The sequence below is a fragment of the Cicer arietinum genome, chromosome 5 (assembly GCF_000331145.2).
Source record: "Cicer arietinum cultivar CDC Frontier isolate Library 1 chromosome 5, Cicar.CDCFrontier_v2.0, whole genome shotgun sequence".
In the NCBI taxonomy this organism is placed as follows: Eukaryota; Viridiplantae; Streptophyta; class Magnoliopsida; order Fabales; family Fabaceae; genus Cicer; species Cicer arietinum.
This window is the reverse complement of record NC_021164.2, coordinates 65,369,501-65,382,742: the sequence shown is the minus strand read 5'-3', so window position 1 is coordinate 65,382,742 and position 13,242 is coordinate 65,369,501. Positions and strand designations below refer to the sequence as shown.

At 28.8% G+C, this 13,242-nt stretch overlaps 1 protein-coding gene across 2 annotated transcripts; it reads left to right on the top strand.

Annotated features, from left to right (window-relative positions):
• Positions 1-7,024: 7,024 nt before the first annotated feature.
• On the top strand, positions 7,025-11,407 carry LOC101504929 (F-box only protein 6). 2 transcript variants are annotated; one of them, XM_004502227.4, is made up of 2 exons: positions 7,025-7,402; positions 9,747-11,407. In XM_004502227.4, the coding sequence occupies exons 1-2, from the start codon at positions 7,257-7,259 to the stop codon at positions 10,993-10,995; spliced, it is 1,395 nt and encodes a 464-aa protein (XP_004502284.1). In that variant the 5' UTR covers positions 7,025-7,256; the 3' UTR covers positions 10,996-11,407. The 2 variants fall into 2 exon arrangements, with proteins under 2 accessions (XP_004502284.1, XP_027190409.1); XM_027334608.2 differs by lacking the exon at positions 7,025-7,402 and adding an exon at positions 7,461-7,740.
• Positions 11,408-13,242: the final 1,835 nt, after the last annotated feature.

Genomic DNA, 13,242 nt, shown 5'->3' with positions numbered 1-13,242 from the left:
GAGGGCAGGCCTCCTTAATCAATAATAAGGTGACATAAAATGAAAGCCCGGGGGCTGAGTGAAAATGCATTGGAATATGGGCCTGGTAGTGGCAGGCCTCCTTGAAAAAGAGAGTAAGATGACCCATGAAAATAGAATCACAAAAGAAACATAGGGATGGATGCATGTAATGTGATTGTGAAATAGGAGAAGGGGAAGTTGAAATGGATCCATCTGTATAACGCGGTGGGGAATGAATGATGAGGTGAAAAATGCAGTTATTATGCACGCGTAACAACAACGAAATCCATTATGTTCATATCATCATTACCATTATATACCCACATCTCTTCCTTCATTTTCCTATGCATTTCACCTTTGGCTTTCCTTTTTTGTACATAACATTAGTAAAGTGAAAAGGCATATTTTGTAATCACCACTCACATTTAATTCTATTCTGGAAAATATAAATTTTATAATAATCAGAATACTGTAATCTAAAAAGTTTTAAATTAAATTCTTTTATTCTAATATAAGAAACTCTATTTTAGTTTTTAAAATTTAAAAACTAAAAAATTTATTTGAATTATTTGTTTTTAAAAATTGTTTTGTAGAATTATTTCTCATTAATGATATAATTGTATTTATGTTCAACTTATAAAATAAAAAAAAAATTGTTTATTCTCTCACTAAAATACGAAAACGCCATAGAGCCGTTGGATCACTCTGCCAAAACGATGAACTCTAGCTCGCGATTCGATCAAGTTCATCCACCTCATTTCCCTCTTCTTGACCATTGTTGTGTTATCGATTCTCTTTATGATAATTTCTTTGGTTAGTTTTTTTTTTCTTTTTCTTTCCTTCGCATATGTTTTTTTTTTTTTTTTTTAATTTGGATTTTAAATTGAATTTTATTTTTTGAATTAAGTTGGTTTTGTTTGTTGATTTCTTTGGTGTTCGAATTAAGTTGGTTTTTCGAATTAATATTAACACATATATGAGACCAGTGAATATAAATTTGGTGTTTACAAAATCATCTTTTATTTATGTGTTTTTTAGTTATTTCATTTTTCTCTTTAATTATTGTTTTAATGGAGAGTATGAATTCTTGTAACATAATATTTGCTGCAATTTGTGACCACGAAATAAGATGGCGGCAACGACGGTTGCAAATACCCGTCACCGCTTTCTTTCTTGTTTTCAATTTAATTTTAGCATTGTAGGTACATAGGACTCAGTTGCCTTTGTCGTATTATAATTCAAGTAGAAACAATTGAAGCTATGATTATTCATGGAAAGTCACATTATGCTATGAATTGAACTAAAAGATTATACTATTGGACTTTTTGCACAATATATGCAAAATTATAAATACTATCTTTAATTTCTAAAGAACAAAATATAAGATGAAATCATTTGCAAATAGTTAAGTTGATGGAAGCTCACAAATTTGAAAAAATAATTAGGGGATGAGTCTCTGACGAGAAAGGCTTCCCTCCCAGTGTTGTTGTTATTGCTGAAATATATGGGAGTGTACAAACTATACATGTTTAAAATATTATACGCATCAAAATATTTGTTAAGTTATCTATTGCATTCATTTGCTTGAATTTAAATTGAAATATTGAAGTTGCATATGGTTGTGATGTTATGATATACACCATCAGATCTCACAACATAGTCCCCATGCATACTCTGTCATACCTTTTTGATATGTTTCATCGTCCAATAGTGCATTTTCAATCTAGGACACACATTTCATTGTTTCAAATTAACATTAATTTAAATTTATTTCTTTATGACTTTTATTAATGATTTTCAATTTAATTATATACAATGATCTCCTTGAAATTAATGTAATATTTCTTGGAAGGATTGTGATTATTATTATCTAAAATGAGCTCATAAAGTTGTGGAACATAGTATCATGAAGTTTTTTGTTTATATTATAGGATCCTAAAAAAATAAATAAGTTGTACAATACAATAATCTTAAATAACTTGGATACATATAACTTACTAAACAGGTTGGAGAATTCGAAAAAGCATGAAGAATTCAAGCTTTCGTTCGCAATTCCTTACGACTTCCTCCTCTTCTGCCACACATGATGCACCCGCCGATGTGCTTGCCTATGATGCACATGTAACCTATCTACTTTACCAAGTGAAAAATTGGTCAAGAAAAATTGGGATCATGAGTTTGCTTGATTAATATATCATTGTGATTTCATGAGTGTTAATTATTATATATTATTGTATCATATGTTTTGTTATTTAAAACATATCATAAAATCATTTTATAGTTAAAAAATCAGATTGAGAAACAAAAAGTATTAGATTTTAAAATAAGAAAATCAATTTCGTAAATTGATAAAAATAAAGGTAGTCAAACTACAATTAAAAAGAAAAAAAAAACACAACTAAACTGGAATTCCCAATAAAATGCGGGGCATGGGTAAGATCTCAGGGGTATAAAATAAAATTTTCAAATTTGAAAACACATGGCACATAGATAAAAATAAAATGAGTTTTTTTTCTTCTTAAAAGATATAGTAAATTCTACCCTAATATAACTTTGAGGTCTCAAATTTGAACATTCGAACGACCTATTAATATCAGTATTAATATTTGTTAGTTGAGTTAAAATTTAAAAACAAAAATAATTTAATTTGTATGTACTATTAATATAAAATGTTGAAAAATTATGACCAATTATATAAATTACTTAAAAAATAATTAAAATAGAAGTAAAATATTATTAATAATTTAATAGTTATAATTAATTTATGAATAAAATATTTTTATGCTAACTGTAAAATTACTATCATTACATGATATGTATCCCCTATTTCAAGTATAATTGAAAAGTAAAGCATTATATAGTGATTTTGAAATAACAGCTGTGTATGGCACAGACAAAATCTCAATGGTGGGGATAACTTTACTCATTGAGTCATTGCAATTATATATTTATACTTGATTGTCTTCAAAAAGCACCTGAATGCATTTGTTAATTTCACTAGCTAGTATCATGCATGTTGGTGTTAGTACCTATATTTGTTTTTTTTTTTTTATTTTTATTTATAAATAATTTGTTTTATAAGAGATGATAAATTTAATTGTAATTAATCTAGAGTACCGTAAGATTTTAAGTTTAAACTACAAAACGGTCAACTTAATAATGTTAAAATTTAACAATTAAGTTAGGACTTAAAGACAAAAGAAAAAAATTATTAATAAGGAAGAAACTCAAACCATACCATAAAGTATGTAGAAAATACACCAGTAAGTTAATAGTACAAAAAATAAAATCCATTTTAGAAAAATAAAATTATTGTATAAAATGTATGAAATAAATTGACATTAAATAATATTTTATGATAAAAAAAATTAATAGTTAAACTAAAATTTATTTTTAATTTAAATTTTCAGTAATTAAATTACACAACACAAAATTTCAGTAATTTCAGCAAAAAAATTTAATAATTTTTAGTCCCTATAAAATTATTATACAAGTAATTTTAGTCTATGTTATGTCGATAAATATTTTTAAATGATTTTTTTTTTGCCGAAATTTAAGTTAGTGTTACAAAATTATTAACTTATATAACTTATTTAACCATAAAATATATTTTGAGTTAGTGTTACAATATTATATATTTATTAAAAATAATAAAATAGCTAAACTCAAATGATTAATGAATTTTAAATAATAAATTTTTAAAATAATTAAAATTGGACTTATAATTGAAATCATTTTAAACGTATTTTACTTATCTCTCATGAAAGTTTTGAACTATCAAATCTGATTTCCTTTTGAAAATTGGAGAATTAAGAAAAAGAGTAAAAAACAAGAATAATGTGGACATGTTATTAAAGAAGAAGAACAACAAAAAAACAGGGAAGCGTGAGGAACCATAATCAGTACTTATGATTCCCACTCAATTGCGTGGCACTTATGACCATTGAATGGAAGATGGAAATGGCATGAGTGTTTTGGAGGGGTATTTCTGTAAACATATATACAATAGAAAAGAGGACCCACACGGATGCATGATCGGCAGTATCCGTTTATTTCAAAGTGACTTATGAAAGTAATCATGTGGAATACGTGAATACTGTTATTTTTAGGATATTTTCAGATATGTGTCCTAGAGTATTATTTTTTTTTAAAATTATTTTACAAAATATTACTAAATACATTTGAGATATTTCTGAATATATAACTTAATAACTTTATGAACTTATTCATTGTTGTTGTAAGAATGTATTACCAGTTTTGTGGACATATGAGATCCTTACATTTTTTAAACTATTTGTTTACATGTTTTTTTGGGATATCTTTTTATAGACTAAATACATGTTTAAAACATATAGTTTTTAAACTTTTAAACAAAAAAACTTATCTCCTACATTAACAAATAACAAATAGAAACTCCAACCAATGTCCATTTTCGTATGTTGTATTACATTTTTTGGTTTGACAACGATATCTTAAAGACTAAAGAAACAATTAATTAATTGATTGAGAGCTATGAGCATCTCTACAGTGACCATTGAACTAGATTGTAAATTAGTTAGTATATGACATCTCAAAAATACTCAACCCCTCTTTCTGATTTTATTGTTATTCTTTGTAGATGTAAACTTTTTCTTAAATCATTTTCTAAACATATTAAGATAAATTTTATTAGGAGATGAGCAAACCTTATCGCTCAAATGTTAGCACGAACATCTCAATTGTATGTTAGTAATCAATCTTTTAATTTGATTTGATTCCATCTTGTATTGTTGCTCACATTATCAAAGAAACGAGTTAATTGTTGTACAAATAAAACATTATCCTAAAATAAAAATATTAATAATTTACGTTGATTAAAATTACTAGTTATTTTCACTCAATTTTTTGTGAACAGATAAAAAAATAATTATATCCTTCAAAATACCTTTTATAAATTTTTTTGATATAAATAAAATAGTTTATTAAAAAATAAAATATAGTTTAATTGAAGAATATTTCACAAATAATATTATTAACATGGTATAATTAATTTGATTTGTTTATATTTTACACTACAAACTTGGAATTTTATTTTACTGGTAGCTTATTTTATATAATTATTTTTTATAGTTGATATCGATATATGAAAATTGAGACACCATCTTCTCGATCTAAATTTTATATTAAAAAAAAAAAAAACTTATGTTAACAAGTAGTGTCTTAAAGACACTTATTAAATTTACTAAATTATTAATTTTATATTGAAAATAATAAATTTTGAGTTTTTAAAAGTTGAATACACAATTTTTAATATATTTTTTAATATAACATTTATATCTTTAAATATTTAACAAGTGATCTTACCACATTTGTGCACATTTTCCTTTAAAAAGAGGGGAAAATTACACTAATCTTCCTTAAAGTTTACTTAAAAAGACGCAAATACTCTCAATAGTTTTAAAGTAAACATTAATCTCACTTGAATTTCTCTCAAAGTAACAAATAACCACTTTTTCTTTAACACCGTTAATCCACATTTAACACCTCTACTTTCATTAATAATGTATCATTTGTAACTGTTGATTATTAACGAGAGACTTCTAATTACACGTGATCATCTTTCGTTTTGTTACCTGTGGTCATATTGAGGAAGTTGTTGAATTGATAGAAGTTAACATAATTGAAAAAAGTCACCTCCTATTGTGAGTTTTATTATTCTTATGCTTACATGACTTTTATTTTCAAAATGTTAAAAAAATATATTAATTTATAATATTTGTCTTGCCTCTGCATCAATACATCAATACGTGACTGCATTTTAGAACTTGATCTCTCCTTTATATGAATGGGTCTGATTGTATTACTCATTCCACAACTTGATACCTTATGAAGAGAGGGAAACAATTTCAATGATAAGCACTAAGGTGAAGATTTTCAACAATTGCATTGACTAATATTTAAGTTACCAAAAACAAAAAGTTATTATTTAGTTATTGAGGATAAACTATTGGTCAAAGTGAATACATTAATGATGGGATAATGGTGTTAAAGAAGAGGGAATTGTTTGTCACTTTGAAATAAATTTAAGGAGATTAATGTTTACTTTAAAACTAGAGAAACTGTTTGTGACTCGAGTGTTGAGACGCCAAAAACAAACTCCTAATAATATTATTCAATCGTTGCTTCTATGCCGGTAAAAAGTTCTAACAAAATTGTTCAGTTATGCTACGATGAGGTGTTTGGGGCAATATGTGCCTCACTTGTTGTCAAGCAAACTCCTAGTATTTTGGATAAATTTGAATAATCTAAAGTAAAAAATTGATAGAGTAAATTAACGATTGATATTATAATTATTTATGATTAGTTATATATGTTCACATAATATCAATAATTCATTTTATTATTTAAATGAATTATTCATTTTAGATGAATCAAATTTATTTTAAATAAATTTATACTTCGAGCAATTACGTATTACAAAAATAATGTCATGTTTCAGTTATAATTTAAATATAAAATTTTTTCGTACGATTTATTTTTAAGTGCAACTTACTTGAGTTTAATTATACATTCGACCAGTTTAAATTAAACATCATACAATATATTTTTATTTAAATGTAAAATTAAAAGAATTTTTTGTAATAAAAATTTAGTGTAAAAGAATAATAGTTTAATTCAAAGTGAGAAAGACATTGTGATTGAATGACATTGACAGGCTGAAATCCATAACGATTTATCTTTTCACTTGTATTAGACCAAATCATTTAGGTTAAAATATATACTTTTTCCTAAAAAAATTGAACAGCGTTATAATTTGAGAACCATGGTGAATATTAGTTGAAAATTGAATGAGCTAAGATGATATAACCATGTTGAATTTAAAAATGTATAGTGTTTGGAATAATATTGATCTGTTGTAAAAAGATACTTTAGGAGAATAAAGAGAGAGATATTGAAGAAAAAAAAGTATAAAAAACTAATAAAAGAAAGAAGGAATAATAGCATCCGATAGTTGAAAGTAATGATGGAAAATGAAAAACAAAAAAAGCAGAAGCGCACGGGGGGGAGTATATAGGAAGAGTAAAACAAAACCCCGTTGCGTGGAAAAACAAGGAAGGGTAGTAGGATAAGAGAAGAGAAAGTGGGAAAAAGAAGAGGTGTTATTATTACTAGTTAGTTACTTTACTTTACTTTATTAATTATTATTATTACTACTAGTGGAGTGAGTATTAGAGAGGAAGGAAGGAAATCGTGTGTTTGTGTTTGGGTGGAGGGGCATGGAAGGGCTGGCCATGCTGAAGCACCTCATCGATCAGCTTCAACACCTCTACGATTCTCATCATCATTCTTCTTCTTCTTCTTCTTCTTCCTCCTTCATTTTTCAACCTTCTCATCAAACTATCTTTCTTCAACAACACCCCAGGTCAGCTCACTCTTTTTTAGATCTATTTTCGCTCCTTCATTTTTTATTTCTCAAATTACCCTTTTTTTTGGGCGACCCAACGCTGCTGCTATTTATTTTCTTATTATATTTTTTATTTTATTTTGCTGATTTATTTTATTTTATTTTATTTATTTATCTTTGAAGCGAATTAACCAGTTAGGTAAGTTAGGTTCTTTCTGCTATGTAATGTGTGACTGTTTCGGATTTAAACTCTTGATTCCGATTATTCTTTTATGCATCTAATTCCATTCCACGCTTTCGGGATAAAATATAATACACGGAAGCCCTAAAATTCAACAATTCCTAAACTCTCCTATGTAAGATTTCTCTCTTCATAATCTCTCTCTGCTATTGCTCCATAATTCTTTCACGCGCTTGCCTTTCTATTTTTGTACGCAATCACTTTCTATATTTCTTTCTCCTCCTCCATTTTTTTTTTTAAAAAAAAAATTCATGTTCAGTATTTGATATTCTTATAATATTTACTTGTTTTATTGGTTTAAATTTCCTTTGTTACTGGGGTAGTTTGGGTTTGGAGTTATAGCAGAATTTGACATAAGAACAGAGAAAGGGAAAGATTTGCACCTTTTTTTTTTTATAAGAAGTGCACTTGAATGTTGGATGCTAATTAGAAGTTTTCATTATTTCATACTGTATGATTTTGAGAGAACTATTGTACAACCTTTTTCGCTTTCCATTAAGAGTAATCTTTCCCTTGGCAATAAGGTTTAAAGCCGTCATTTAAATTGTGAAAAGTTATGGTTACATACAGTTGACTTGCAAATAACTGTGGTTGCAAAGCTGTCGCAGAGACTGAAAAAATCTTGATACGGCGACCATAATTGCAGCCATTGACTGAGTTTTAAAAACCTTGCTTGGCAGCTTTTGATCCTTTCCAAAATCATTGCCAGATTACGTCCTTTTGTTTGATTGTTTGGTTTAACTATCATGTATGTTAATATTTGAGCATCGATTATCTTGCTTGTTTTAGTTGACATGTTCCATAAGTAGCAATTTTCTGGATTTTATGCATTGTTTGTGTCACAGCATAGTTTTTTGGATAAGCAGCAATTTCCTGGGTTTTGTGCATTGTTTCTAGAAAAGGAAAGTGCTGTATTACCAATTTGCATCTTACACACATTCCTTGTGTGGTCTAGTTAATATGATTGAATGGAACTTTTAGTGATTTTTTCGAAAAGTTCAAGTGTGTTGAGTCATCCTCCTTAAAAAAGAAGAAAGAAAAAGAAGAGAAAATGTTCAAATGTTTCTTAGAACTTCTATTGAAGTTTTTAAATATTTGTTTTGGAACATTAATAAATTTAAATTAAGGTTTTTAGAGATATAGCAGATCGGCTAATTTATTTCCAATCCATTGGTATAAAACATTGAAATCAAACATATATTCTTTAAAAACTTCTGATTTACGATGTTTGCCACCACAAAAAGGAATGTTACTTTTAATGAATCGGAGGCAGTTGTGAGTTATTACTTGTACATTCTAACCATCGCTCCTGGTTCAACATGCTCGTTTTCAAAGTATAATTAGATCCCTATAGGTACTATATTGTAGTAGGATTTCACTTCATCTCATTGAAATGAACATGGGATTCTTGAGTAGCACTTTCCATTTACTCCTCCTAGAAAAAGATGCTAGTGAATAAAGATATTTTCTTTATTACATATTAAATGTGTATTTGGGTGAGCGTTACTAAAAGTTGTTTTGATTAAACTTGATTAAAATTGAGTTTGAAGTGAAATGATTTATATTTAGATATTTTTCTCTAACACCAAGGTTGTTGTAAAATTTAGTGTATATTTTTCTATCTAACCCAAAGTAATTTTTTATCACTTCTAAACAAATTGAGATTTGGAGGTGAAATCAGTGTTGATTTCACAGTAACCAAATATTTGTATTTATACCAAAAATCCAAAATCACGTCAGAGTCGATCAAACATGATTTTGAAGGGTTTGAACACAAACCCAAATATGGGAATGTAAAATTATATTTCTTGTATAACGGTGGTTTTGAAAATGTCAATTTTGGCACCTAGGGAACCTTTGTGAAATCAGATTAGAGGACTGATGGGGATATGTACTTTGTCTTTAAGTGGAGTCGCCTAGTGTATCGACATCCATCTCGTAAATTAATTAGTTATATAATTACACATATATGGGCTATCATATACAAATTTTTGAGACATGCTTGAATTTATGTTCTTTAAAGTCTTCTTGATCCTTGGAATATGAAGTTTCATCTAACCTGTCATTGCTTTGATCCCTTTTAGCTTACATGCAATTTCCCTTTCTGGTGTGGCATTGCAGATGGACCTCCTTTGACATCGAAGATAGCTCTGTAGATGACTGCTGTGGCCTTGTAATGGCAGCTGGAAAATCTCATGATTTCAGGATGTTGGAGCCTCTAAAGCCTCCACTTGCTAAGAAGCCTCGAAGAGAACGAAACAGGAGCAAATCGTCAGGAAGATATGGTACCAGTGAAGTTATGGAACAAGAAATCTGGAAAGATTTTCCTGAAGATTTATTTGAAGCTGTAATTGCACGACTTCCCATTGCCACATTTTTCCGCTTTCGCTCTGTATGCCGTCAATGGAATTCCTTGCTGGCTTCTGAAAGCTTTTCTCATCATTGTTCCCAAGTCCCGCAAGAAAATCCATGGTTTTACACCATAACCCATGAAAATGTGAATTCAGGAGCCATGTATGACCCTTCTTTGAAAAAGTGGCATCATCCGTCTATGTCAACACTGCCCACCAAGTTGATTGTTTTGCCAGTGGCTTCTGCAGGGGGTTTAGTTTGCTTTCTTGACATTGGCCATCGGAACTTTTATGTATGTAACCCGCTGACTCAATCCTTCAAGGAGTTGCCAGCTCGATCAGTTAAGGTCTGGTCTCGTGTTGCTGTAGGAATGACAGTCAATGGAAATTCAATTGGTTCAGGCTACAAGATCCTATGGGTGGGTTGTGATGGAGCATATGAAGTTTATGACTCGGTGAAAAACTCTTGGAGTCGTCCAGGAAACATGCCTGGAAGTATAATAAAGATGCCATTGTCCCTTAACTTTAGGTCACAAGCTGTCTCTATTGACAGTGCACTTTACTTCATGCGTTCAAATCCAGAAGGGGTTGTTTCCTATGATATGGCAACAGGGGTATGGAAACAGTACATAATCCCAGCGCCACTGCATCTTACTGACCACACTCTGGCCGAGTATGATGGCCAGATCATGCTTGTGGGATTGCTCACAAAGAATGCAGCCACGTGTGTATGCATATGGGAGCTGCAGAAAATGACACTCTTGTGGAAGGAGGTAGACAGAATGCCAAACATATGGTGCTTGGACTTTTATGGTAAGCACGTTAGAATGACTTGCCTGGGAAACAAAGGCTTGCTCATGTTGTCCTTGAGATCAAAACAAATGAATCGGTTGGTTACTTACAACATAGCAAGTAAGGAGTGGCTGAAGGTTCCCGGGTGTGTGGTGCCGCATGGGAAGAAACGGCAGTGGATAGCATGTGGTACTGCATTTCACCCATGCCTGACTGCCGTGGCTTGATTTTTCCTTTAATCTTACAGCAATGGCCTGGCATTTCCCCCCTTCAGTCTTGTGGTTCCTTGCTATTTCTTGGTTTTTGGTGTTGTTGTACCCGATCATGATGATCATCGCTGGTTTAACAGAGTAGATGAAAAATAATTTGGGTTTGTGGTGATTCGCGTTTCTTCATGCTCGCAAGCATGTAAACATTACTTTGGTTTCATGTTACAAACGACTTATGCCTCATTCTCTAACATCTTGGTAAAAGGTGATATAAAACTGCAATTTCTTTCTGTACTGTGTAACTGAATGGTTTTCTTATTGTGCTTATACCATATATGTTCTTTGGGGGAGGGCCAAGAGAGATCCATAATTAGTCTTTATTCCGACAACTTATATTTTTAGATGAAAAAAGTTACCGTTTTAATTTTTATTATTTCCATGTAATTATTAATGAATAGTTTGAGGAGTAACTTTGATTGTCAAATTCGAATAGAAAACAGATCTTTTATGCTGAAAGTTATTGAAACCAAATTCCCACTCTTCTGGGGTCCATTCAGCAAGACTTAAGGCCCTAGTAGTACGTTGGTGGTTCGATGCTTCATGATTCTGAATATTTTACCTTGTACCCTAATTTTATCATCCTACCCTACATTTTAATTACAACCCCATTTTATCTTTTCTTTTTTAATAAAGAAATTAAAACATGTATACCGACAAGCTTGAAAGGAAGATTTTTTTTGAGACAGTTTAAAATTTGTTTTCATCACAAGGCAAACTTAATTTAATTTTTTTAAATATATTAAATTAACTTTTTAGAATATATTTGTATTTTGAAAACATAATATTGAATTTTTCGAAATACAAATTAAATTTGATGGAGTTGGACAATTTTTTTAAGAAAAATGGTAAATTAAGTAGTTTGGAAAGAATGTAGAGATAAGGGAATAATTAAAAGGATATGGAGTTAACATACCATTTACTTAAGGATAATTTAGACGATACTAATGATTTGTTATCGTAAAAAAAAAGATAGTAGTAATGATTTGCATTATACTTAATACGGAAAAATTGAAGTAACTGATCAGACTTGCTTTCAATATTTTAATAGAAATAAAACAAAACTCCTCGGATACAGCTATTACAGTGAGGGGGTTATTTTTCCTACCTCCAAATGCACTTTGGAAGTAATTTTTGAAGAAATAAAAAACAATTTTATGCCGTCTGAAATGTACTTTTGTACAAAAACATCATTTTTTTTTTCTCGTTTGGATTAAACTTCCAGACTTGTGTATTTTTTTTATATGTATAATAGGAAAAGAAACTTTGTTATAGGAAAATTGGATTTTATATCCTGGTACTTTGATTCTACTCCTATAGTTATTATAGTTATTGAAAAATCTAATTTTATCTCTATTATTTTTATCTTTATCATTGAAAATTTTTCAATTAATTTTTTACTTTAAATAAATACGAAATTTTTTATATAAAATTTTGTTTTCCAAAAGTCTGATTTATAAATTAACATATTAAAATTTTTAAATTTCTAGTATGTAAAAACAATTACACATTAAAAATTTTGAAAATGAAACTTTTAGTATAAAAACTTACACATTAAAAAATTTTGAAAAGAAATTTCAAGTAAGTAAATCAACTTAAAAAAAATCATGTTTCAAAATTTCTTATATCTAAAAAAGATTGAGAAAATATTTTATATGTCAAAAATTTCAAATACTAAATTTATAGATGTAAAAAAATATAAATGTGGAATACAAAAACTTTTGTTTAAATTTTTTGTATTTTTACATATTTTTGAAAGTTTATATAAATACTAATAAAATATAGGAGAAAGGGTTAAAATGTGGAGGTATGAAATTCAGTTCTTCTATTAGTGTTACCATCGTTCAACACAGCCTACTAGCCCAGATATAATCCTATACCCAACAGCCAATAGAGACCAAAAATGGGCCAAAAAACCTGGAGCCTAAGATTGATCAAATTATTCGTTGAGGATTATACTCTGAATCTTGGTATCTTCTCCTTCACTCAACGTAAAAATATAATTTTATTCTTTATAAAATATATAATTTTTTTAACTTCTTATTTTTTCACCTCTTTCTAAAATATTGAAAAAATTTCAAAGTTTCAAAATGACAATTTCTAGAATTTTTAAAACTTTCAAACAATTCAAAATTTTCGAAATATTAACATTTCGTAACTTTCTATATTTGGGAAATTTAGAAATTTTCTAAATTTTCGAAATGTAAT